The 26,830-nt window shown below is 45.8% G+C and overlaps 3 protein-coding genes and 1 long non-coding RNA gene across 5 annotated transcripts in view; 1 reads left to right on the forward strand and 3 right to left on the reverse strand.

Annotated features, from left to right (window-relative positions):
- Window positions 1-3,017, reverse strand: part of PTPN20 (protein tyrosine phosphatase non-receptor type 20) — a 113,733-nt gene extending 110,716 nt beyond the window's left edge. The window contains exon 1 of the mRNA XM_086680219.1: window positions 2,871-3,017. The gene's annotated coding sequence lies outside the window, so the exon portion shown is untranslated. The remainder of the gene's footprint in view (window positions 1-2,870) is intronic.
- On the forward strand, window positions 79-16,676 carry LOC147576038 (uncharacterized). Its single transcript, XR_015241688.1, has 4 exons — window positions 79-556; window positions 5,743-5,817; window positions 10,640-10,879; window positions 14,777-16,676. It is a non-coding gene; the product is annotated as an uncharacterized LOC147576038 (long non-coding RNA).
- Window positions 10,005-14,760, reverse strand: LOC147576039 (FERM and PDZ domain-containing protein 2-like). Its single transcript, XM_086680228.1, has 3 exons — window positions 14,423-14,760; window positions 13,804-13,927; window positions 10,005-11,307 (listed from the first exon to the last, which is right to left on the reverse strand). Exons 1-2 carry the CDS (start codon window positions 14,758-14,760, stop codon window positions 13,855-13,857), a joined length of 411 nt encoding a protein of 136 aa, XP_086536354.1. The 3' UTR covers window positions 10,005-11,307; window positions 13,804-13,854.
- FRMPD2 (FERM and PDZ domain containing 2) overlaps window positions 15,550-26,830 on the reverse strand; it is a 96,203-nt gene continuing 84,922 nt past the window's right edge. For both annotated transcript variants that reach the window (XM_086680215.1, XM_025918071.2), the window contains exons 27-29: window positions 25,314-25,412; window positions 19,918-20,261; window positions 15,550-15,661 (exon numbers count right to left, since the gene is read on the reverse strand). In XM_086680215.1, the coding sequence (XP_086536341.1) occupies window positions 15,613-15,661; window positions 19,918-20,261; window positions 25,314-25,412 (492 nt within the window). In that variant the 3' untranslated portion in view covers window positions 15,550-15,612. The remainder of the gene's footprint in view (window positions 15,662-19,917; window positions 20,262-25,313; window positions 25,413-26,830) is intronic.

The raw sequence follows: 26,830 nt of genomic DNA on the forward strand, positions 1-26,830 counted from the left end.
TCGCGGGAGCCCGCAGACCCAATCCCAGCCACGCCTGCGAGCCTGCGCACTGGAGCCTCACCCTGCGCCACCGCCCTCTGCTGGCCTGGCTGGAGCCTGCAGTACCTCCCCTGCTGCCCTTTCAAGGCCATACAGCGCTCCCTGCGGACCCAGCTGACGCCTCCCTGCGGGTCGCTGGTCCACCACCCCGCTGTACATACCCCTTTCCTAAACTAAGCCCTGACGCCAGCAACTCTCTGAGCCATGCCCACATCTTGAACCACTGACTTTGTTCCCTAGGGATGGCCTCTTGGTTCATCCGTACCTCTGACTGTCCCCCTCTACTGAGTCGCAGAGCGGCCAGAGTAGGAGTGGATTTGCAGTGTCAGAGCAGGACAGACAGAGTATTTAGGAACGTTGGACAGGATAGACTACTGCAGAAGTCACTAACCCGTGCCGGAGTGCGAGGTCAGTTGGCTACAGGTCGGTTGAGAGTTTCTGTTCGGATCGTCGGTGCAGGGGCAATTCAGGATGCAAACATTGCCTCAATCCACGAAGCTGGAATCTTTTTATCTCGGTGAGTACATCTCTCTCCATTTGGTCCTGACCCGAGCCATTCTAGCAGATCCATTTCCCTTGAAGTCATGACAAGACCTGCCTGGCTCAGCCCACGGCCGTCAGTGTTGGTCCAAAGAAGACAGCCATATCCTTAAGCTGAAGGCGGACTCAGCAAAAACGGCCACCCTCTGTCCAGGCACGGAGGGGTCAGCTTCCTGCTCTATGAGTCACTGACAATAGGTAGCTGCCTTCTCTCCATCAGAGTCCTGGTTTTCCCTTAGCAGCCAAGGCACCCTCCAGGCAAGCCATACCAGTGCCAGGGTAAGATTCCTCTTAAAGACGGACCCCCTTGTCTGATGTATCTTTTGTTTTTCATAGTCTCTAATATCAGAACTCTGCCGTGGTCACCATTTCACAAACATGAACAGCATGAATGAATTGAAATGTTATGTATACTGTTATATGTCCCTACATAGAAGGCTATCTTAGGGACACACAGAAGAAAGAATTCCCACCCACAGCGTCAGGAAATCCCCGAATGGAGACTAAATGAACACTTGGTCAGAGTGGATCCTGAGGTCTCTATCCACCAACCTTCTGCTAAACCACACAATAATCTCAGAGGCCACCAACCCAGAAGGCTTTTCTTGGTTGCTTCTGCGGAAAATTGAAAGAACGATGTAGTATGTTACCAAACTTTCTGCCATGCTTTGGAGGCCTTTTCAAACTCTTGTGTCTAACCAGTCACCAGTAGTGCAAAGAGTCTTGCAGGCCTAGATTTCAATCCCTGCTCTGCTACTGAATAGCTGGTGACCTGGAGCAAGTTACTTCCTAATTTCTGCCTCAGTTTCTTTAAAAAAAAAAAAAAAAAAAAAACAAAGTCCAGGGGCACCTGGATGGTTCAGTCGGTTAAGCACACTCTTGATTTCAGCTCAGGTCATGATCTCATGATTCATGAGATTGAGTCCCAGCACAGAGCCTCCTTGGGATTCTCTCTCTCCCTCTCTTTCTGCCCCTCCCCCGCTCATGCTATCTCTCTCAAAATAAATAAACTTAAAAAGAGTCCATAGGGTTGTAAGTGCTTAATGAGACAAAGTACAGAAGCATCCAGCACTGTGGTGCTAAATCCTGTTTCCCTTTCCCAGAGGATGGATTCACAGAGTTTGCTAGGGCTGTGGATCTTCCAGAGTTTCTGTGCTGACTGTTTCTATCTCTCATTGTCTGTTTCTCTCTAAGCAAAGTACCCGCTGCAGCCATGGTCTCTGTCCTGTTGTGGGTAAGGCTGGATACCCTCCACAAATTAGACCAGGCATATTGATGTCGCGGTCATTCCAAAAGCAGGTCTAGGAGACTAGGTTGCTAATATTCCCTTTCCTTTGGGCTCCAGAACTCAACCTTACAGGACTCTTTACCACACAACCCTTGGTGCTTACTGCAGGCCTGGTCCCAATGTGGTCCTCCATCCCAGATCTGCCTCTCGTAGTCCATCCATCCAGGTTCCCTTTCCAGGCTACCTATGGAGTCTCTTGGTTATCCCCTCTCTGCTCTCCCCACTCCCCCCCGCCCCCAGACACCACCTCCTCCTGTCCTGCTGTGCCTGGGGCTCACTACAGATCCCTGGGAAAGCTCAGATGGGGGAATAGCAGTGACCAGCACAAAGAGGTAATGCTGACTGTGTCATCTCACCGTCTGCACCCCCACCCCTGGTCTGGACATCCAGCCTCCCTCTTGGATGCACCTGAAGGCCAGCCAAAGACCTGCTCTCTGCTGAGGTGGGGCCCTTCTGCTTCTTTCAAGTACAAGAATTTACTGACAAAATGGCCCCTCATCCCAAGCCATGGGTCTCCAGACACAATCAGAGAGGACCCATGAGGGGCTTCCAGACTCCAGGAAGCACTGTGCACCTCAGAACCCAAAAGCATGTTTTCACAGTCCGCAAGGTCCACGCTCAAGTCCAGAGTTTTCTAAACTTGGTTTGACCTAGGGAAGAGCACATAACTAAGAATAAGAAACACCGGCAGGAAAGAAAAGAATCTTTTCAGCAACACTACCCTTCCATTGGATCTGTCACGGCCCAGGCCTCTGCTTGGCAGCCTGATTTATTTTTAGATGATGTTCTTCACACCCAGCACCACCAAGTGTGAGTGGATGGGGATCGTGAGCTTGGAAGAAGCCATGGGGCCTTTCTGTGTGTTTCTTTCTCTCTGCTTAGCTTTGAGACACTTCACATAAAAGGTTCTATAAAAATAAATTGTGGAAAGTGCAACGCCAATAAAAAGCCCAGTGGGAGCCGAAAACTGTTTTATTTAAAGAGCAGAAGGACACACACTTACCTCGTTGTGAATTCCCCGCTGCCCGGTCCCTGAGCCTGGCACATGGTAGATGCCCAATAAATATTAATTGATTGACCATTAGCTGCTGCTCATCTGTTTGCAGAGTGTCAACCAGCCCATCGTTCCGCAGGCACACACCACACGGAGAGGGAAGGGATCCGGAGGCTTTGACAAGGAGAGTCGCTAAGTTGGCAGGCTCGCCTGTCACCAACTCTTGTACATAAATGCCGCGCCTTCCGCTTCCAGCTCTACTTATTAACAGTAAAATCATGATGTGGCAGAAAGTGAACTGCAAACACTGACAGATTCTAACAGGGGAGCTGGATGGATGCCTTTCAACCCTCACGAATTACCGCTTGGTCTGTGCCAAGCGCTGGGCTCTACAGCAAGAATGCAGATGTCATCAGCTGATTGCATCTTATTAGCTAGACAGAATAGGGGGCACACGGAAGACAACGTCTTTGTTTCCTTCCAGTGCCATTCAAGTTCGATATCCAGATGCATCTTTTTCCTGGGCCCTTGTATATCAAATCTTGGGCAGGCCCATAACTATGAGCACCCAGAACAGTCCCATTTCAGTGTAAGATTCCCTCTGTCTTCTGATCTGTTAAGCTCTCTGCCCTTGAGGCTGGGACTGCTTTGGGTTGGAAACGGGTATGGGAAATGGACATATCAGTTTCTCCTCCTCACTCAGCTTCACACCCACATCCTACTTTGTAGACCCAGTGCCTGATACCTCTGCAGCTGGAACGCAGCCCTGGGCCCTCTGGGCTCTGCAGGTATTTTGAGTCAGCTGTTTGTGCTGGGAGAGAATCTTGTGGTTTCCCCAACAACTCCCCTGCAAGGTGTCTCCAGGCGCAACTCCATTGCCTGGGTGATGTTGTCTCTGGACAGCTGTTTACAATGCCCTCCCTCTGCTCCCCCACTCCAGAGTACCAATGAGTTTATGTAGTCTGTGCTATGAGTACAGGTGCCAGACAAATGGGTAAGTGGGGGCCAAAATGCAACTTGGTTTTTGTCCCCCGATGAGGGGCTTGTCAAAGGGAGAAAAGGCCACCTTTGCATAATGTATCAGCCACAGAAGGGGGCTTTTTAGGATTCTCACTGATACACCCTCTGTGTGAGCGGAGGCTCTGACACTCCTCTCTCTCTCTCTCTCTCTCTGGTTGGGTCATGCCTACTTATTTTACAAGAGCTGTAGGCTGTGCCCCACCTGTAGGGCCACTTGACTATAAGAAAAGCTTCCACGTCCTTACCCTACCAAGGGTATGACAGTTTATTCCTGGGCAGTCCTTTTTCTCTTTGCTCCCCCACCAGGCTTATTTTTTCTGCCATCACCTCTCACCTTTACACGGCTCAGGCATGGATTAGACACAAAGACTTTTGTCCGGTACGTGCTGGATAGCTAGCTTGTGCGAGCACACTGTGAGTGTCCACGTTCATCGCTATCTTGAGAATGCAGAGATCCCATCCTCCTTGTATATTCCCATCAAGAAGAATATGCAGAAGAACATGTTGTTCAGCATTCAAGGTCAGGGGCTCTGGGGGTAATCAATCCAGAGCGTCTCCCTTGTAATGAAGAATGTCCAGACAGCAGGCCTTCATCTCCTTGGAATGCTGGCCATGTAGGAAGGAGAGGCTACAGATAGTTGCTAGGCTAGTTGCTACATTATAAAAGCTTGCTGCATGTAGATCCCAGCAATGGTTGCTTTGTCCAGTCAGCCACTTACGGACTCCTTGTATGTAAGTTGCAGGAGTAAACCGATGTCTTGACATCTGTGTCTGGGTCGTTTCTTTGGCCTCACTGGACCATCACCCACACTTGGCTTCAAGTCTGTTGGGATGCAGCTACACACCCGTGTGTCCCCCACCACCACCACCTCCAACTTCAGGAGACACACATCAAGCCTTATAAATTATTCTCTTAAAGTTCTCTCATACAGGGAAAAGCGCCACCCTCCCTCACAGGTATGGAAGGGAAAATACCATAGCATTCCAACATCTGTTTTCAGGGGAATTGTCCATTACTGGCCTCCTTACCCTCTAAACCCTTATAAGCTATGGGTGGGTGATCACCAGTGCTGCTGGCTTGCCAGGGAAGGTGCCTGGAGTAGTTCACCGAATGAAGAAGGGAGACCGCTGCATGGGGCTGTCCCTCTGCTGCTGCTCCCTTTATATGTTAGCACCTCATAGCACTGTTAGCCTTAGGGTCTGTTCTACAGAAACTCTCGTAGGTAAAACCACACCATGGCATTACCTTGAGCCCTCAGTGATGGCGCCCTTTGCAATGGAATTCATGATGATCCCATCTTAATGAAAACATCCTTCTGGGGTACCTCAGATCCAGAGACATCTCAAATTCAGAATGTATAAAACCAAACTGATCACCAAATATGATATTCCTTGATCATCCCCATCCTAGTTAATGGGCCCACCATTCCTTCTGCTCTGGAATCAGCAGTGGTCTCCAAAGTGATCTGATTACTTTTTGTCTTTCCCTATACCAATCCTTCCTCCACCCCACAAACCAGACTAATCTTTCTGATGAGAGTTCTTATTATAACAAACACTGCCGAAAAGCCAAGCTTAGTTCATAATCTGTCCACACCCCGTCCTCGGCTCCTCTCCTGCCTCTCAGCCCCCTGCTTACTCTGTCTTTATGCTGAATCATTCCCATGCTCTTCAAGGCTTATGCCTCTCCTCTTAGAGGAACATCTTGCTACCCCATTGCAGACCCTCCCCTCAGGTAGCATTAATATTTCCTTCTAGGGAAAAAAAATCCCTTTTCTCTCTACATTACTTTTTTCTATACCATCATTCTAGCACTATTCCCATTGATAGTAACGTGTCTGTGTTTTATCTCCTTCACAAGACACGAGCCTCCAGCGAGTAACTGCCATCCATGGTCATCTCTACCCCCTGCACCTTGCCCAGAGCCTGCTATATGGTAGGTACTCGGTGAATGTGTGTCAAATGGAAAATGGGGCAGAAACATGTAGAGCTGTTCCGATATTCTTCCTGATGATTTCTCTCTAGGATTGCTTGACTCTGAAGCTGAGTCACTTATTCGGCAGCCGAGATTTGTGTAGCTGAAGGATGAAATTGCAATTTATGAAAAAAATATATATACTTGAAGTGTCGCAGCAATAGCATGATGTAGATGTACTGTGGGAGAGTCAGACACAGACTGGCCGCAGAAGCTGAGAGCTCTCACTCTTGGTCAACGGATCTATGACTTAATGCAGAACCCACCCTGCCAGTACGTGGAGCAGCCGCAATATGGTTAAAGCAGAGTTGAGAAAACCATTGTTTTTAATTAAACTTTTTTATTTTAAGGTAATTATAGATTCATATGCAGTTATAAGAAACAATACAGATGATCCCCTGGACCTTTACCAGTTTGCTCTAAGGATAACAACTTTATTATTATACAACTAGTATAGTATCACAACCAGGATATTGACATTGATCTATCTCTCAATCAGATAGATTGAGTGTGTGTGTGTGCGTGTGTGTGTGTGTGTGTGTGCTGTTCTATCCAATTTTATCATATGGGTAGGTTCTCCATTTCTAGAACTTCGTCACTTCAAGAGTGTCATACAAATGGAATCATACTGCACACACTTTTGTGACTGGCTTCTTAGCGGAATTCTCCAGAGAACCATCCAAACATGCATAATTCACCCTTTGGGGTATGGATATACCATGGTTTGTTTAACGATTCACCTGGTTGAAAAGCATCTGGATTATTTCCAGTTTGGGGCTATTATAAATAAAGCTTCTCTGAACATTAATATACAGATCTTTGTACGAAAATGTTTCCACTTCTCTGAGATAAATGCCTAATCTCAAGTTCTGAGTCTCATGGTAACTGCATACTTACTTTTTTATAAGAAACTGCCAAACTATTTTCCAGAGTGACTACACCATTTTACAGTCCCACTGGCAATGCATGAGTGGCCCAGGTTGTCCACGTCTTCACCAGAATTTGGTGGTGTCACTATTTATTTACCATTCTGATATGTATATAGAGATACCTTATTGTGGTTTGATTTTTGCATTTCCCTAATAGCTAATAAGGTTGAACATCTTTTCCTGTGCTTGCTTGTCACCTGTATATAATCCTCAGGGAAATACCTGTTCATACCTTTGCCTATTTTCTAATTGGATTTTGGCTTTTTACTGTTGAGTTTTGAGAGTTCTCTGTATAGTCTACATACTAGTCTTTGTTGGATATGTGGTTTGCAAATACTTTCCCCCACCTTTCTTTTTTTTTTTTAGAGAGACAGAGAGAGTGCAAAAGAGAATGCACACATGAACAAGAAAGAGGATCAGAGAGAGAGAGAGAGAGAGAGAGAGAGAGAGAGAGAGAATCTTAAGCAGATTCCATGCTCAGCATGGAGCCCAACACAGGGCTCTGTCCCACAAACCTGGGATCATAACCTAAGCCAAACTCAAGAGTCAAATGCTCAACCAACTGAGCCACCCAGACACTCGTGTTTTTTCACCCTTTTAATAGGATCTTTCACAGAGCAAAATACCAATTTACCATTTTCGTTTTATGTGTCATGCTTTTGATGTCAAGTCTAAGAACTCCTTGTCTAGCCCTCAATCCCAAGGCTTTCTTGTTTGTTTTTGTTTGTTTGTTTTCTGAAAGTCCCATAGTTTTACATTTACATTTAAGTCTGTGATCCACTTTGGGTTCATTTTTGTACAAGTTGTGATGTTTAGGTCAGTCCGTTTTTTTTTTTTTTTTTTTTTTTTTTTTTTTTTTTTTTTTTTTTTTTGTCTGTGGATGTCCAAATGTTTCAGCAATATTTATTGAAAGGCTACTTTCTCTCCATTAAATTTCTTCTGCACCTTTGTCAAAAATCAGTTGGAAATATATGTATAGGTTTATTTCTGGGTTCTTTATTCTATTCTGTGGATCTGTATGTCTATCCCTCTGCCATACTACACTTAATGAAGGTAGCTATCTAGTAAGCCTTGATGTTGGACACAGCTATTCCTCCCATTTCATTCTACATGTTCAAAATTATTTTAGTTATTCTAGGGCCTGTGACTTTTCAGAACGTATTTTTTATTTATATAAATTATATTTAAAATACAAAATGTATAAAACAAAGTTTAGAAGACGCTTGTCTATATCTGCGAAATACCTTGAAAGGAACTTGACAGGAATCCCATTACACCTCTAAATTAAACTTTGTCAGGGAGAATTCACATCTTTGCTAAGTGGAGTTGGGAAGCCCGCCTTAGCTCTACAATTTAGTGGTGACCATGTATATGTTTGGGCAACCTCATACACATGGCATACTGGCACATAACAGAAGCTTAATAAGTATTTATGGCAGAGAGGAAGGATTGGAGAGCCAAGCAAAGTCTTGAAGAGTGTACATCCATGCTTTCCAAATCTGGCCATATATACGATCCTCTGCTGAGCTTGATAAAAGGACAGTTCTTTGGTTTTTACCCCAACCCTGCTGGTTTAGAATCTCCAGGGGTGAGGCCAGTGAAGCTGTATTTTTAACACCCTCTGTAGTTGACTTGACTTAAGTACAGCCAGATTTGAGGATGTGCAATGCAGAAGCCAGACAGGGAAGCAGTTTGCGCTCAGTGGTCTGAGTCCCTTAAGACTGCACTGTCCTTTCCAACATTTGCCTTGAAACAAAGCAAGTAGCAGCTGCAGTCAAGTCCACCCAAGGCAAATTAACATGTTCTTCATGAGATATGGCTCAAATGGGTTAACAGCCCTGGGGGGAAGGGGGGGTCCTTTCCCCTAAGGAGGAGGACTAGATTCATTTTGAACCTGTAGGCATCCCTTTCTTTTCCAAAAAGGAAATAAGCAACCAGGGTTCAGCAGAGCACAAGCAGTTCCAAAATTGTAAATACTGTTATTTATTCACTTCATTGCATGCTTGATTAATTCCCTAAACTTGAGGTCTGTGAAACCGTGTAATAGTGCACCAAGGAAGCTGGCTCCAGCCCTGAGTGCATTTGAAACAAGACTGTTCAGATGCCCGGAAATTTCTCTTTAATTAATAACAAAACAAGGCAATGGATCTATCAGACTTCTCTCATAAAGAAAACAAGAAATTAGGAATCAAAGCACATGGAGAAGAGTTCGTAAATTAAATTTTAGAGCATAGGCTTTTCTAAACCTTTGTGTTTGTCTGTTGTCTCTTTTTTTTTTTTTTTTTTCTGGTCCAGTCTTTTTATTTTCAACTTAAAATTCATTATACAAGTAATATAGAAAAGTAAAGGTATTTTTTAACAAAATGTATTCTCTTAATCTATCATCCAACCCCTGGGTGATTTCTACTCCCTCACTATACTAGTCTGTGTGTATGTGCATATGCCTTTCTGTGGATGTCATTAGTACGCCATTTCAACATGCAACTTGATGTTATTATACCAAACACTGCTCTAAGTCGTGACTTTCCGTATTTGGTTTATTGTCCTCTTCGCTATATAATATCCCATTATGCTACCATCCCATAATTGTCTCTCTTTTTTTTTTTTTACCATACTGTCTTTAATATCACCATATTTTATTCTCTGCCATTTTGATTCTATTCAATTTTTTCACCATGCTGACATAACTGTCTTTAACATTACTATATTCTAAGGGATTTTCACCATTTTCAAGTTGTTTTCAGAGAGAGCACTCCAATGAACATCTTGAAATATGTGGGTATTTTTTTTCTTATTCTGAATTATTCCTTTGGGATAAATTCTGAAGACTGGCACTGTGAGGTATTGGGCATAAGCATTTCTATGGCTTTTGGTATTTCTGATTATACCAATTTCACCCAAATTTTGCCAAAATTGGATAGTATTTTTTTTTAATTTTGCAAATGTGAACACAAACTAATCCACTGAGATTATTTTGATTAGACTATGTATTTGTCAAGGTGCCTGGCTGGCATAGTCGCTTAAGTGTCCAACTTCGGCTCAAGTCATGATCTCATGGTTCAGGGTTCAAGCCTCACATCTGGGCTCTGTGTTGACAGCTCAGAGCCTGGAGCCCACTTCGGATTCTGTGTCTCCCTCTTTCTCTGCCCCTCCCCTGCTCACACTATGTCTCTCTCTCTCAAAAATAAACATTAAAAAAAAACTTTTTTAAACAGAATATGTATTTGTCCACCATTTGCATTTTTATTGTGTACACCAGCTACTGAAATCCTTTATTAATCTGTTATAAACTATAATGGGATTTCTAAATATTATAGGTATTAATCTTTATTCACAATTATGTAAGTGCTTCCCCATCCATTGCACCTAATTCTACATTAATTTTGTCATCGTTGCTGCACAGAAGTTTTTACGTTCTCAATACTGTCAACTCTGTAGTTCTTCCTTGTTATGCTTTTTTATTGCTGTAGGCCAGAAGAAGTGTGTTATTCCTGTGTAGATCTGGTGAGACTAGAATCTGCTTTCACCAGCTTTTCTCTGTGTTGCTTTTTTTTTTCCTAATCAAACGGTCTGTAATTTTAATAGATGAAGTGAGATTTGAATCAAATCCTCTTTTCCAGTTATGTGTGTGAAGGCGTCTTCCTTCCCCATGTTGAAATGCTGACTGCCACGTATCCCCTCTTTTGTCATGCTAAGCGTGTTCCTTGGCGCACACTGTGTCCCCCAGCTAATCCCACGTAATATTAGCTTCTTATTATGGCCGTGGCTATATATCATAATATCTGATAATGCCGGATCTACCACTTTGCTCTTTCCTTTTTATTACATGTTCCCATCTTATTTTTCCTTCATAGAATCTTTAGGATCAGGTTGTGGAGTTCAAAAGGAAAATGCTTTTAAAAGAATCTACAACCATATGGAGTTGCACAGGAGGAACACAGAAAGATGTCAAAACACATTACTCCCATGGCCTTTGAGCTGTCTCTCAGCAGATTCCCTTGAGGGAACTGACAGCACTTTGAAGGCCATGGAAACTCATTCAACCAATGGAGAACTAAAGAGTGGAAACTGGAACACTGCATCTGTCCCTGAAGGTGTGTACCAGGGCAGCAGCGAGACCTCACCCTGAGCTGGCTTATCTTGACATAGGTGGTTGGTTCTCAAATCCTTTCACAAGGGGAAGCCCTTGTGAGCGCACTTGTGCACGCACGCACACACACAGACACCAAGCTTTATTGGACATAAACCCCAGAACCAAGGAGAGGTCATGACCACTATTTAAAATGAGTCTCAGAACTGACAGGCATGATCTTCTTGAAGTTAGTTCTTAACTGGGCCAGACCCTCCATTCCATGTTGCCTTCTCAGGGACCCACGGGCTTCTTTCCTGGTTGTAGGGCTCGTGCGTACATTCTCCGGACCAAGGGCATCTGAGGCCTCTTCCATGTGATCACTGTCAAAAGGATGTGCGTGCAGAAACTTCGGGTTCTGCCTTTGGTGACTGTCCAACTTTCTCTGTTCACCTAAAACAATAGGCAGCTTTTACTGGTTGCCCTCACCATTTGGCCCTAGCCTTTTCCAAAGAGAACAGTTTAATTGCCTTCTCGATCCCACCAGACAGCAGGGATTGTTTTAGCCTCCTAAGAGAGAAATACTTTGTGAGAGAACTAGTAGGACTCATGACATCTGAGGCAAAGACATGTGTGTTACACAAGTGCATGTGGAACACACATTCTAGAGGAAATGTAAAAATGCACCAGGAGTTCAATCAGATAGATGCAGTGTGAATCTGCCCCTTCTGGCTGTGTGATTTTGGGCAAATTAAATAAACCTTCTAAGTGCCATTTATAAAAGAGGAATAAGAATATCTTTCAAAGTTGATATGAGGGCTAAATGAAATTATTTATTATCTCATTGTCTAAAAGGACCAAAGAAAATAATCTCTAATATGGTTTTAAAAAATGCATGACTCCATCCATAAGGAAAATCCTCTTTATACCCTCCCCACTTCCAAGATGAAAGAGAGAATATATACAACAGAGATCCTTAATCTTTAGGGGATTGTGGACCACTTAGAGAATTTAAAGAAAGTTAAGAGTTGCTTTTTCAAAAAAAAAAGAGCTGCTTTTTCCAAAAGAAGCATGCAAGTCAATATTCTAACTGTAGATGCCTTGAAGCTCATCTGTGGGCTGCTCCAAGGAGCCCAGGCTGAGAGCTCACTTAAGCACTTCCCTGCAGGCCTGCCTTCTATCAGCAGGGTGGGATAAGTGACTGTGGCAGGCCTAGGCCTAATGACATCCCAAGCCACTGTCATAGCAGAGGGCTATTCAGTCTACCCAGATCCTGACACCCTTGCCATGGACCAATACTTCTACCCGCCCCTCAAGTTAGAGGGCAAGTCTGACAAAGTTGCCCAGTTCCTTTGTCTACACAGAAAAAAAAAAAAAAAAAACAAAAAACCAGTATTGAATGGGTTCCTAAGGTTGCACCATCTCACTGGAGAGAGAGTCTCCTTTGTGATTTATGACTAAAATGCACTAACACTGCTTGAGTCCTTACTCACCAGGCAGTGTGCTAAACCCTTGACAGGCATTGTCCTCTCTTACAGAATGAGGTGGCTTTTGCTATCTCCATTTGGTAGTCAGCTGAGTCTTAGATGGTTTAAAAGTCGTTTGCTGCAGGTCACCCCCCTAGTAAGTGATGGAGGCAGGCTTGGAGCCTGAGCCCCTCCAACCAAAAAGCCCTATTGTCTCTTCTCTGCTACCTGCTCCAGTCTCCAGAGGAACAGCAGATTTCCTGGGACATTTCATAAGTACTGACACTTGGGGTCCTTACTTGTTTCCCTGTAGGTCCCAAAAGCATTGATTACCCCATCTTCCCTTAGCTCCCCAGCCCTGAGGAGCCCACTCTGGAAATATTTCCCTCCACATATAAGCCACACCCTGCCTGCTCCACACTTGTATGAATCCATCATTGCATCATCCCCAAGGCCGTCAGTGTCCAACTTTCCCATGGATGGCAGGCATGGTCTTCAAAGCCCCCACGTGATCTCCTCTATGAACTTGTTGCTTCCTATTTCAGATAAGAACCAGTCCTTTTGTCATATTTGAATTTCAAATAGCCACCCACCTTATTAGCTTGCCTGCCATTGTCCTCTAAGAAATCCAGGTCAGTCATTTGTGGTGAAAATGTAGCTATGACACAATGGGCTAAAAGTGAACAAGACTGTCTCAGGTACACCCAAATCTTCATGAGCTGATGCCTCAGTAAGTTTCAAGGTGCCTTGAAAATGTGTTTATATGAAAGTTTCTTGAGTATTTAGCATTTTTAAAATAATGGAACAATTCTCTGTCTCCCTCTCTCTGCCCCTCCTCTCTTTCTTTCTTTCTCTCTCTCTCTCTCTCTCACACACACACACACTCAAAAATGAATAAATGTTTAAAAAAATTTTTTTAAATTTTTTAATGTTTATTTATTTTTGTGAGACAGAGAGAGATAGAGCACAAGCAGGGGAGGAGAAAAGAGGGAGACACAGAATCTGACGCAGGCTCCAGGCTCTGAGCTGTCAGCACAGAGCCCAATGCAGGGCTCGAACTCACAACTCACTTCAGATCATGACCTGAGCTGAAGTGGGATGCTTAACCAACTGAGCCACCCAGGCACCCCTAAGAAAATTCTTTTAAAGAAAAAGGGGCACCTGGGTGGCTCAGTCAGTTGAGCATCCCACTTTGGCTCAGGTCATGATCTCCTGGTTCATGAGTTCAAGCCCCACGTTAGGCTTTTTGCGGATAGCACAGAGTCTGCTTCTGATTCTCTGTCTGTCTGTCTGTCTGTCTCTCTCTCTACCCCCCCCCCCCCCACTATCTCTCTCTCTTCCTCTCTCTCTGTTTCTCAAAAATGAACAAACATTTAAAAAAAATTTTAAATAAGTAAGTAAATAAATAAATAAATAAATAATAAAATACTGGAACAACATATGTTATAGGCACTTTAACAGAACATTGGGTGGGTTTACCAACCTGTCAAGAGTTTAACCCGCTCTGCTCCTAGTCAGAGGATTTTTGTCACATTTACTCTTCCCTCGTCTTCATCGGTACAATCTGCCTCCAGCTCTCTGACCCAGTCCCAACTTCTGGTGGCATCCTGAGTTAACAGAATGACTTTCTCGATCAAAAAAGAGCTCACTGTGAGCCACAGAGGCTGTTGAGAAGGACTGCACTACAGGGCACCGAGACACTTCTCTGAAATCTATGTAGCCCAAGGGTAGGCAAGAGCACACAAAAGAGGAATGAGCACTTCACAAGCAGCCCTCCCAAAAGAGACAGGGCACTGGGCCACATATAGATGGCAGCAGGGGAAGGCCCCGAACATGTGGTCCATGGAATAAAAGAGCTGGGATGATTTATGGCTGTCACTTACCCACTGTGTGACCTTGGGAAAGTCCCAAATGGGAATGACAGTGACCCTATCTTATAGGGTGTTGTCATGGAACATGGGCCGTGGCGAATGCCATGACGAGGTGTGACCCCCCTCCCCTGAGGGGATGCAAGGGGAACGAGGTGATGCCCACAGACCATCACCCAGCCAAAGTGGACTGAACACTGAGCCCAGCCTCAGTCCACCCAGAGTGACACCCACCTGAGGGTGCCATCTTCCGGGTCCACAGCCTCCTCCAGGTCTTCCCATTCACTGTCACTCTCACAAGCCTCTTCTGCAGGCAAAGACTCCGAGGGGGCACTCCAAGAACAGAACTGTGGCAAGGGAATGGTCCCTGAATCTTCCTCCAAACATTCTTCACAGAGTAGCTGGCCTTCCCATGCAGAGTTGATGGTAAGATAGGCTTCATTTTCCACAGTGAGAGAAGTGGCTTCAGGTAGATGGCACATGTCCCCTTCCTCATCATCCCTGTCCAATTCAGGACTAGAAAACAGAAACCCATGTGTCTTCCAGCATTGATCAGAAACTCCTCTCCCCATCTTGCCTTGCTTTCAGGATGATCATCACAGCACATCGTAGGAGAGCCAGCCAGGGTCCAAACAGCTCCTGCCAGAGACTGTTCTGAACATTGGATAAGATATGGATGGCCCCTGTGCCTGAGGATCCCCTGATTTAATGGGAAGAGTGAGTGGTGAACAAATGTTACAATCCAGGGAGAAAGTGCTATAGGAGCGGCAGCACAGAGCATTATGGGAGCAAGGGGAGCTCCTTACGGAGCCCAGGAGACCATGGGGGACTTGCCAGAGGACATGGCATCAAAAGCAGAGCTATGCCTCCATTCTGGGCCATGACTTCGGTTCTCGGGAAAGCTTATTAACTTCTCTGGGACCTCAGTTTTCCCATCTGAAAAGTGAGAAGGTCGAGAAATTTATAGGATTTCTGGGATGCTTAGAATACATAATTCTGGTACATCCGTCCATGGCTCCTGGTGCAGGGTAAGTCCTCAGTAAATAGGAGGGGCTGTTATCGCTATGACTATGAATGCCGTTTCATAGTTAGAGGGAAAGGGCCAAAGCGGGAGGCTGGGAACAACTCAAGCAGGTGACCTTCAAAGCACTCTGTGCAAATATCGAGTCCTTTTCTGAGCGCTGAGAAAGTGCCTATTTGGAAAGGCAGCCAGCTGGAGTGACATTTACTCCCGGTGTGACACAGGAGGCAGATGAACGGTGAGTGGGGCGCATTGTCTGGCAGTGAAGACGCAGACACAACATGAAGAATAAGCCTTCCAGGGGCTGCCCAAAGGTCACCACACACGCCTTTTGATTAGAAAAAGCAGTCCATACAGACGGCAGAGCATTTTGTACAGTGCTTCAAACATGCAGAGAATGTGCTCAGAAAATATCTGTCGAAAGCCTGGTTAGAGAGGGTGAGTAGGAAAATCTAAAAAAAAATGCACAGGTTTAGCTTTTCACCAAACACGCAAATCCTCATTTATCAGCCTCTGTCACCACACCCAAAGCAATGGGTTGGCTTTATTATGTGCCCGCTGTCCTCCCTTCCCTTTCTCGAAACGCCTCTTTCTTGTAAACTCAGCTCTGGTGCCCCTCAATAGCTACAGGCCCCCAAACCCCCAGAGAGCCTGTCCTCCTCCCTGGGAGAAGTGGTATGTCTGTCCCAACCTGAGTTTCACTGTCAAAAAGACGTTATTTCTGCTCAGGAGACCTACAGGTATATGTCAATGTGTGTTTCATGTAAATATATGCACATTCACATGCACAAAAAGGAGACTGTACGCTACCAGGAATAAAAGGAGAACACTCACTTTAAGAAAGTAATATTTAAAATCACTAAGCACTTTGAGGAAAAATCAGTTTAAAACCTTAAAGCACTTGACCAAATTGTGTAGAAAATGCATTTTCTTATAAACATGGAAGGGGACAATGTGGAAGTTTCATCAGAATATGGGAAATCCAGCCTGCTGCCGAAGTCAGCCCACACCGCACCCCACCCTGTCCATAGCAGGAACCTGCCTACCCTCCTCCCTCCAGGCAGAGGACAAGCAGGTGGCAACACGTGCCCACGGGCCACTGCAGTGCCTGATAGTTCACCCCTTACCGCCCGCCACCATCTTCCTCCAATCTTTCTAGTAAGCTCCTTGCAAGAGGTGAGGGGGTCAGAGTGTGTGGAGAGGGCGTGGTAGCCCCTAGGCCAAGTGGAAGCCTTGAATCTGCCATCCCCATTCATTCCTCTGAGTCCAGCATTTAAAGATAACCATTTGGCAGACAGCAAGGCCCTTCACCTGAGGCTCAACCAAAGAAAAGGTGATCTGTCCCCCTACCAGGGGAGCAAATAACATTGCGCCTTCCAAAGTGATGTTCCAGGGTGATGTGACTTGATGTGATTTTTGCCTTATGCCCTAACTTTAGAAATAAACCTTGCATAAGATGCAACTCTAGCCAAGTGCCAAGCCATCCTGCCAGCAGGCACACAGTTCTAACCTTCCTCCATGGAAATATACTGTACTGCTTTATTAACATGCTTTCTAAAGATCTACTGCGATATGGCAGTCTCCAGATATACAACTGTAAAAGAAAAGAGAAAGGAAGGAAGGAAAAGTAAAACCTCATCTTCTCTATGACTACTCTGGGCTTGCTGGGGTGCCCACCTGGCTTTAAGAGTAGCCACCTGGTAGACGGTAAATTCTGGCAGTTTGCTGGGAATTTCAGTTGACAGGACCTGTTCTTTAGCTGGAAATAATTCAAGAAAGAGAAAGAAACTGACTTGTGTTAAGTTCCCGCTGCGAGCCAGGAGCCAGGTGCTGTGATAACACTCTGCCTGTGTTACTTCTTTTGGCCCGCGAGGTGCCCTGTGGGGCTGTTGTGGTCTTTGTTTACATTTGAGAAACCTCAAGCTCCGAGAAGTCAACACTCCCGGCACACACAGTATGTCGTAGAGCTGAAGCCAAGGCTAGACAGTCAAGGAGTCCATGCTCTTTTTGTTCTAAACTCCAGAAAGAGCAGTTGCCTGGGACAGCCGCCTCAGAACTGAGGTACAGACACTTCTAAAAGGCATCTGCGAAGAGCCACAACCCCACCAGGAACTGGGGGAATGTGTTCAGAGGCGGCTGGGCATGTGTCGTGCTTTTCTTCCCATAGGAGACAGTCACTATATATGCATCTAGAGCAAGCTAGCGTCCCATTAGAGGAGAAGCTAACGTGGTTTGAGTCCTTCCTTCAGAGACAGAGAAAGGTCCCTGAATAGGGGGAAGAAAACATGGTAAAAGTGAAGTAAGGAAATGTGAGAAGACAGAGCATCGTCATTACCAGGACCATCACAGGAAAGGTCAAGTGCAAAGGGGAGGTGTTGACCATGGAGGGAACCAGGACAGAGAAACAGTAAGACCGTCCTACTTGTGGCTCCCTGGACCACATCGGCCTGGACAACAAGCATGGGGCAGCAACCACAACCAACTGAATATCAAAAGCGCTCCCAGAATGTTCTGGAAAAGCCCTCAGGATTCTTGTGTAACTCTAGGAGAGAAAAACCCCCTCCAAAGATGGAATATTTTGGACATCGGGTACACCCTTTCAAGTAGGAACACTAAGTCAAATTTAATTTGATTCAGAAAAATAATATGTGATATTTCTTGCAAAAATAATGACAAAAAAGATAGGACACAAGCATCTATGTATAAGTAGAACACAGAAAAAGGCAGATTTCACTTTAACACAAGGAAGCACTTTCTGATCAACAACCACATGGTGATAAAACGGGCCACTTTAAGAGGTAGCAAGTTCTGGGGTGCCTGGGTGGCTCAGGTGGTTGAGTGTCTGACCAGCTTAGGTCATGGGTTCGAGCCCCGAATCGGGCTCTGTGCTGACAGCTCAGAGCCTGGAGCCTGCTTCGGATTCTTTGTCTCCCTCTCTCTCTACCCCTCCCCCACTCATGCTCTGTCTCTGTCCCTAAAAAATGAATAAACCTTAAAAAAAAAAAAAAAGAGGTAGCAAGTTCTGCATCCCTGGAGGTATTCAAGCAAAGCAGGCCCCCTACTGCGGGGATATTACACAACAGATTTCACGACGGGATATGAGGTTGGATTAGATCATTTTTTATCGAACAACCCCCAGATTCTGTGACTCCATGAATGAAACAGTGACCAAACTAACAATTAGTAAAAACAAACAAGCCAATTATTAATAGCTGATAACTATATCAGATTACAAGCACATGGCAAGTTAAACTCCAGTATTGTACCTAAACCCACAGTCACTTTATAATCCAATGCTCGTCATTTCCATCCATCACCCTGAACTCTCTGGCAGTAAAACTTTTAAAAATCCAAAAGAGGAGCTTCATGCCTATAAGGAAGTACAGTCCCTTCTATATTTCCTATAAGATAACACTAATAGTTGTCCTTGGATAAACCTCTGTAGATTATTTCCTTTATCATGTGATCAAATGTATCTATTACTGCCTAGAATGCAATTGTAAGAAGCTATAAATACACTTGTATTTATGCATTTTCAGACAATGAAAATGAATTCTACTGGTGAATCGTGCTTGCCCACTCTGTTCTACTTGGCACACTAGTTTTTGTTTGGCGGGTGCAGTATACTTATAAAAATTGTGTCTGGATGCTTTTAGGGAACACATGCCTGGCACCTGTTAGTCACAGATCTCGCCCTGCCTAACTGCATTCATTACACCTGCTGCCTCAGACTTCATGTCACCTATCAGTCCCTACAGATCTGCCCTAGTTAGTCTTCCAGGATGAGCAACAAAAAAGAGCCATTTCATAGCAGTGGGTTTATACAGCGTCAAACACAAACCATTGTTCCTCATTATTTGCCTGCTTTGTGCCTGTGTATCTAGCTAGCACGTGCCTCGAAGTAGTATCTCACCCTTTCTTAGTATTTGTACCTTCTCTCTGCTCCTAACGGGTTCCCCTGCACCTTGACTCTACATGATAAATACCATCAAATTGAATCAAAGAGAATGTTTTTCAGCAGAACAGGATGGAAAACTGGAAATACTTGTGGGGGACGGGCACAAAATGAAGCCTGAGTTAAAATGACTATTAATGGGGCACCTGGGTGGCCCAGTCGGTTAAGCATCGACTCTTGACTCTCACGGTTCGTGGGTTCAAGCCCCTCATCGGGCTCTGCGCTGAAGGTGCAGAGCCTACTTGGGAGTCTCTCCCTCCCTCTCTCTCTGCCCCTCCTGCCCCCATCTCTCAAAATAAATAAACGAACTTTTTAAAAGTGGCTATGAAAATGAACGTTTCAGTCTGGTGTTTGAAGACATAGATTTTTTTTAAGCCGGTGTTGACTGTAAAGTGTAACGTTAGCAATAAAAAATGGTGATGCATACAGGGAACTTCTTTCTTACCACAATGCTTTAAAAGGCCATGAAGAATGCACCACAAAGGTTTGTGTGCTGGGGAAAAACAGAGGCCTGCCATCCGCAGGCTCCAAGGGTACTAGGGGACCATGGGGTGAGGGTAGCTTTCCCAAAAGCTCACAAACTGTGGTTGCAGCCACTCCAAACCTTATGCTTCTTTTTTTCCCACCTCCCCTCCAAAGGCCTAGCAGAGTCCTGGGCCCAGTAAGCATCTGAACACAGTTATTAACTGATTGCAATTCCTAGCAATGAAATGATACCATTTACAAAGTGTCTGCAAACGTGGTGATTCTTACCTTTCAAGTCCCCTCATATCACAAACTGAATAGCAGTTTTGCCTCATATCCCTTTCCAAAGAGGTGGCCAATGTGGATGCATCCATTTCTTGCTGAAGTCTGCATAAATGAGGGGGGGAATCCTGAGGACGCATCGAGGAAGTGGCCCAGGGTCTCTCTATGTCCTGGTCCCATTGTGCCTTGCCAGTGGCCTTTTGGAAAGACTCGGGCCCGGGACCCAAGCTTTCCCCTGTGTCTGGGGAGGCACTGTCCCTCCGGCTGTCCTCTTGATCCAGACTCGGGCTCTGCTCAGAGTCAGTGCAAGTTGCCCTGGTGAATTCTTTGTCTGCTGAGAGCACGGGTGTCTATTAAAAGAAATGCTAAGGGTTATTGGATCAATGGTGCACACTAAGCAAAGTCTAAAAAGTGCTTCTTTTAAAAATAACCTTTTTTTTTTTGTGATTGTAGGGCAAAGCAGTTAAAAGATGGGCTCTGGGGTCAGTCGCCCGCTGTCAGGACCCCAGCTCCCACTGGGCCCGAGATGACCCAAGTAACCATCTCTAAACCCCTTAGCTTCAGGCATTGGAAGCTCTTGATAAATGTAAACATTATTTTTAATAATTTAAAAACTTCAAAAAAACATGGAAGCAGAAGTAACACTGACTCTTTCTCCCACTTTCCAATAAGAAATGGGTTTTGTAAACTCTTGTCTTTATCTGTCCTCATCCATGATGTTTCCTTTTCACAGCCTCATCTCCCTTCCCATCCTGATTCCCTTCCCTAGGTGTCCCCCTCACTTCTCCAAACATTACTGATTGCTCTCAACTGTTTACATCCCTGTTGGGCCTTTTAGGTTCTGATTTTGATGACACACTGTGCACATTAACACCGTTCAACTTTCTATTGGAGAAAAAAATCTAGACATCGATGGAAACTATGCATTGTTTACAGCACAACTTTCTGGGTTATCTGACTGTACTGTATTTTCCACTTTGAGCTATTTCATAACTCTGTATAAACAAATTTGTTTTCCTCTGAAATCTCTTTCGAACCAGTTTTAATATCTACCTGGTTCCTTCACTGAATGGGTTAGATAAAATCTTTAACATATATTCATTTCTACATCTATGTGAGAGTCATGATTTTACCTTTTCCTGAAAATTATCTTTTAGCACTTCCGTCCCATGACCTACACCCCTGATGTGACAGAGAACACAGACTTTAGAGCCAGACAGGGCTGAGCTCCCATCCCTGCCCTCACCTGTAACACAGATACTATTACTCTGCCCCCGACACTGGATATCTCCTCGCCTTGCCGATTGCCCACTCCTCCAAACTAGAGGGGGCTATGTTTCCAAAGCTACACTTTTATTTAATTATAAACCACGAATTCTTATTAGTCTACTGATATACAATGTAAATTATACGGGATATACCAAAAATTAAAATTTGAAGTGGATGAGATAAGAAATAAATAGTAAGAGCATTTATATTTTCTCTTGTAATGAGACCTCCAAAATCTCATTTTCAACCATTCCTCTCCCGCCAACTCATCATCCCCAGTACTTACTCTATAGCGATCCTTCACCCTCTTCAAGGCTTCCAGTCCATGGTACCTTACCACCACCACTTCCCTACTAACTCCACCCTCTTCCTCTGCTAAGATTCCATGGTTCTATCCCATAAACACTCCCTTAAAAATAAAGAAAACCCCGAGTTCCCATTCTGTGTTATGTGCCTCCATTTTGCCTCGATTCAGTGTTATATGCAGGTGCCATATTGTAATTCCAATTCCTAGTGACATTCTATGTGGGCTTTATGCCTGCTTCTGAGCCACTGACTAATGCCAAGCGTATGGGCACAGGTGTCAAGTGGACACTCAAGACTTCTAGATAATCATTCTCCACTTCCTTTGTGAAGTCCGTTTCCTGTTCTCTCCTATTCTCTCTCCCTCTACTCTATTTCTCATCTCTCTCCTCAACCATCGCCCTGACCTTGCCTCTTACTTGACAGTGAAAATGGGCACATTCAGATAAGAATCTTTCACCTCCCCACAGCAATCGGTCAACCAGCCTGCATCCCTGTCCCAACCTCCTCCAAGCACCAAGCCATTCATTTCTCTGTTCTTCAAACGCGTGCCTGTACTCACTATTTCTGTCAGTGTCTCCCCACTTCTCCTTGCACCCACTCCACCCAGGCCTCTGCCTACATCATTCAACTAAAGGAGCTCTGATCAGGGTCTCCAGTGACCTATGTCTTCTAAAGCCAAAGGACAATTCTCTGTCTTCACCTCACTCTGTCTCCTGGCAACATAACTGGTTTCTCCGTCCTTGAGAGCATCCTTTACTCACTTACTCTACTTGAGTTTCCTCTGAACTCTGCCCTTGCTGGTTTTCCCACCACTCCCAGGCCCCTACTCTTCTGCTGTCTCATTTCTTTTTTTTTTTTTTTTAAGTTTATTTAGTTTGAGAGAAAGACAGTGCGAGTGGGGAAAGGGCAGAGAGAGAAGACAGAGAATTCCAAGCAGTGTCCACATCATCAGCGTGGAGCCCAGTGCAGGGCTCAAACTCACAAACTGTGACATCATGACCTGAGCTGAAACCAAGAGTTGGATGCTTAACCGACTGATCCACCCAGGCGCCCCTGCTGTCTCATCTCTTTGAATTGGACCTTTCAGTGTTTGGGCAGATCCCATGGCTTACTTCTCTGCACTCTTTCCCAAGGTGATCTCATCCACGTCATGGCTTCAAATAACATTATTTGCTGACAATTCCCAAATCTACCTTTTCCAGCCCTGACCTCATGCCAGGTCTCCATAAACAAATGCCTAATTGACATCTCCCCCTGACTGTTCTATGGCATTTCAGTTCTAGATGCTACTAAGAACTACCACTTCTCTGCCGCGTACTTTAAGCTGCATTCTGTAAATACATTCCGTCTCGGCAAGTACTATCGTCATTCAACCAGATGTCCAAGGCAAACTTTGCTCTCTTTCCATCTGACCACATCTAAGCCAAAAGTAATCCTTTGGGCTCTACCCCCCAGATGTATCCTACATCTGACTACTTATTATCAACTATTTGCCTGCAACCTGATTCCAAGCTACATGCAGTATCTTACTTGAATGACTGAGGGCTTCTGTGCTCCAGTCCATCTCCAGCTCAGTGGTCTTTCTAAAGTATAGACCAGACGAGGGTATGCTCCTGCCTAACCCTTCACCCTCAAACCACTTCCAGCACCGTGGCCTCCCATCGCAGCCAAGATGCAATCCGCACATGGCCAAGACCTATAAGTCCCTACACAATGTGGCCCCTGACTCCCGCTATAGCTTCTCCCCTTCCACGTTCCCCTCCATTAACTGCGGTCCAGGCACACCTGTTACTTTTTGTCCCTCAAACATCCAGGTTCATTCCTTCACACCTGCTATCACTTCTGCGTGGATTGACTTTACTCTAGATTTTGTATGACTGCCTCCTTTCCATGATTACTTATTCTAGTTATGAACTAAATGCTCCCTTCATTGGTCTTCTATCTGACCTCTGAAGCCACATGAATGAATGAAAATTCCTCTTCCACTTGGCCTTCCAGTCTGAGGAGAAAGAAAGCATGCCTACCACACCTCACTCCAAGCCCTCACACGGGACTTTTCTGGGTCCTCCTAGGTGGATCTATTCTCCAGAACAGAAGGACCATTTTTTCCTGGCATTTCCCAGATACCTCAGCAAAAACACAAGACACAAGCCCTGTGGCCTGATCTTTGTGCATGTGAAGCTTGACCTTCGCACCCTGGTCAGTTGCTCAACACAACTGCTATACCTACCTTCTTTTCCAAGCTGGCAGCTTTCTGATTTCCTTTCCTTGGCAATTTTATACACCAAAGTGTATATCAAATGACCTCTTGGAGTCCAAGAATCAAAAGGATCTGGGTCACAAAATCCCCTGTGATATCTCTAGTGACTGTCACCCCAGTGATAAGGGACCGATTTTATCCACATCTTATAAATGATGACTCATGAGACCTAGAGAAGTCAGGCAATTGTCCTAAGGTCCATGCAGCCAGTGAGTGGCAGAACAGGTGCAGGTGATTGCAGGGTACCCACACAGATCCCTCCCCAGGACGAATCCCTCATCTTCCAGCTGCTGGGAATGCTGGGTACTGACAGCTCACAGCTAGCCTTTCTGCAGGAATCATGCTCAACTCAAGGGAGCTGTCTCAGCCAAAGTCAGGTCCCCTCTGGGGCAGCCCCACTCCAGCACTGGTTGATACAAAATGCAAAGGCACAGGTTCTCTTGCCCTAATTCAAGACGGCTCAGAGGGGCCATCCCAGCTCCAAAGCTCCCTGTGGCATGAACACAGGCCCCCGTTGCAGCTGCACACAGTAACTTCCCTGACTGTCCAACGCTGCCTCCCTCACCCTCACAGGGGTGTCCCCAAGAGCAGGCTCCATAAACCTCCTGCACTCAAATCTCTGCTGCAGAGTCTGTGTCCCGGGGACCCCACAAGTGGCATTGCGATCAATTTTATCTGTCAACTTGGCTAGGCCACAGAACCAAGGCACGTGGTCAAACAGGAGTCTGGATGTTCCTGGGAAGGCATTTTTTAGATGAGATTTGCATTTAAATCAGCAGATTTTGAGTAAAGCAGATTACCCTCCACGATGTGGGTCAGCCTCATTCAATCAGTTGAGGGCCTTAGGAAAAAACAACTGACATCCCCAAGAAAGAATGAATTCTGCCTCCAGTTTGCCTTGGGATGCACACTGCAACATCAACTCCTCCCTAGGTTACCAGCCTATTCTTAGAATTTAGACTGTACCCCCCACAACCACCTGAGCCCATGCCCTAACTGCCCCCCACCTCCAACTACCCATATACCCACACACATACACACCCCGTAGATTCTATTTCTCTGGAGAACCTAATATAGGTATCAAAGCAAAAATTCTGAATTTTCCTGATTTCAATGCCTCTTCTTTGCACTAGACCATACATGTCTAATTCATGCTTTAGGAGGGTGGACATACATCCTGTTCTCCATTTCATTCCTCACAATGGAAATTCTTACCTTCCCTCAGTCTGGTTTTGTATGGATTCCCCTTGATCCTGGTTTCCCCTCTCTGAGGCTTGGGCTGCCAGAGGCCCTGGCTCCAGAAGATTCACAGACAAGATCTAAACATGTTACTTCTCTACAGGAAGACCCAAACATTGGAGAGGCAGAGTAGGGAGGGCAAGGAGAAGAGAGAGATAGAATCTCATGAACTTCTCACAGACTGACGTTTGGAGGCCAGCTATTTTCCTGCCCCAGTGGAAGAAAATGGCATTGAACCCTACCTAAAACAAAGTGGGGTTTCTCAGGACCCACCAGACAAGAAAAGGGGTGCTTGAAGGCACCAGCGGGTACCACCCCCCCATCTTACCTGCCATCCCTGGTCTATCTCAGGCAGTGCACCTGGAGGGGGTCGGCAAAGTAGGAGCGTGACTTCCTGTGATGCCCCTCGCAGTAAATGGAGCACCTCCTACAAGAAACCAAACTCTGTGGTTAGATGTGGGAGTGGCATGGCTGTGATAGCTTCTCCTTTGGGCTCCCCACTATCTCTCTGGCACCATCCCCTTGATCTGTTTCTCGCCTCCAGAGAATTCTGGAGAACACTGCTCTGGGCCTGACTTCCTGAAGGGAGAGAAGCCAAAGCCATGGGCCTGAAGTTCCCATGCAGGCAATGCAGACGTGCTGGGCTAGAAGTGGCCAGGGTCTGCCCAGGGTCTTTTCACGGCAGCACCTGCCAATACTGATGCCTTTTCTTCACTGAGAGAATGACTCAAGCAAATAGCTATTCATCACTTCGACCTCCCTTTCCTCTCAGCACCCCCTCATCTCAGGGGCCATCAGTCATGTACGCTCCGCCACCCCAATCTCTAAAGCTTGCCCCTTGGCCCCGAGCTTTGCTCCACTACTCAGCTCGGCGTTCGGAACCTCTCACCTGTGAAATTGCAGTGCCTTCTTCTCTGCTCCCTGCCTCCTCCAGCGTCACCCACCTCCCTTCCTCCACATTGTTCAAGAGAGCTCTTTCCAAACACAGATATAACCAGGTCCTTCTCCTGCTGAGCTCCCCCTCTGGCTCACCTCACACTCAACAAGCTCTGCAGCCCAGTTCGCAGGACCCGTTCTCACCTGCCTCTCGCCCCCACTCTCTCTTTCCCACCTGTCCCCTCTGCTCCCGTACCCTAAGCTCCCACCGTGCCGAGCCTCTCCCTCCAACCCACTCTCTCAGAGCCCAGGGTGCCTTGACAGCTCCTGTTTCTTATCTAGGCCAGGATTTCTCGGCCTCTCGGCATTACTGACATCTTAGTCTGGATAACTCTGCTGTGGGGCTGTCCTGTTATGGTAGGATGTTGAGCAGCATCTCTGGTCCCTGCCCACTAGATGCCAGTGGGCACCCGCCAGTTGTGACAACCACAAACATACGTGAATTTTTTGCCAAATGTCCCCTGAAAGGTAGTATCATCCCCACTGGAGAACCGCTAATCTGGACGCCACATAATACCCGCCCCCCCCCCCCCCCCCCTGGCGACAGTGGACTTCCACAGAATGTGTTTCTTCCCTCCCCGGTTCCCCGGGGCAAGCAGCTTTGTCTCTCATGACACTTGTTTTCCACAGTCGGGTCTGTTTTCTTGTTTGTCCACCCCAATGCGAGCTCTGAGACCACGTGTATGGCCCGCCTCTGTGTCTTTAGTTCCTCAGAGAGCTGCTGACCCAGCACTGGTTCTCTCAAAACAGTTGGCTCCCACACTAGATAGATGAAGGTATCACCACCCAAACATACGCTGTCCCGAGGATTCCCCACCTCTCACAACCCGGTCCAGAGTGACTAATCCACCTTGCTCTGTGCTCTGGAGGTGGGCCTGTGCAGACTGCAGCCACGATTCCTGTTGGGCT

This window comes from Puma concolor, chromosome D2, assembly GCF_028749965.1.
Source record: "Puma concolor isolate L17-30 chromosome D2, mPumCon1.1.hap2, whole genome shotgun sequence".
Classification (NCBI taxonomy): domain Eukaryota; kingdom Metazoa; phylum Chordata; class Mammalia; order Carnivora; family Felidae; genus Puma; species Puma concolor.

What these genes read in the sequence shown, in the direction of transcription:
- LOC147576039 (XM_086680228.1), bottom strand. Translation starts at nt 14,760, where the DNA reads ATGGGGAGAGGAGTTTCTGATCAATGCTGGAAGACACATGGGTTTCTG. An exon ending in CCGGAAGATGGCACCCTCAG is followed by an intron (nt 13,928 to 14,422) that starts GTGGGTGTCACT and finishes CTGTTAACTCAG; the next exon opens with GATGCCACCAGAAGTTGGGA.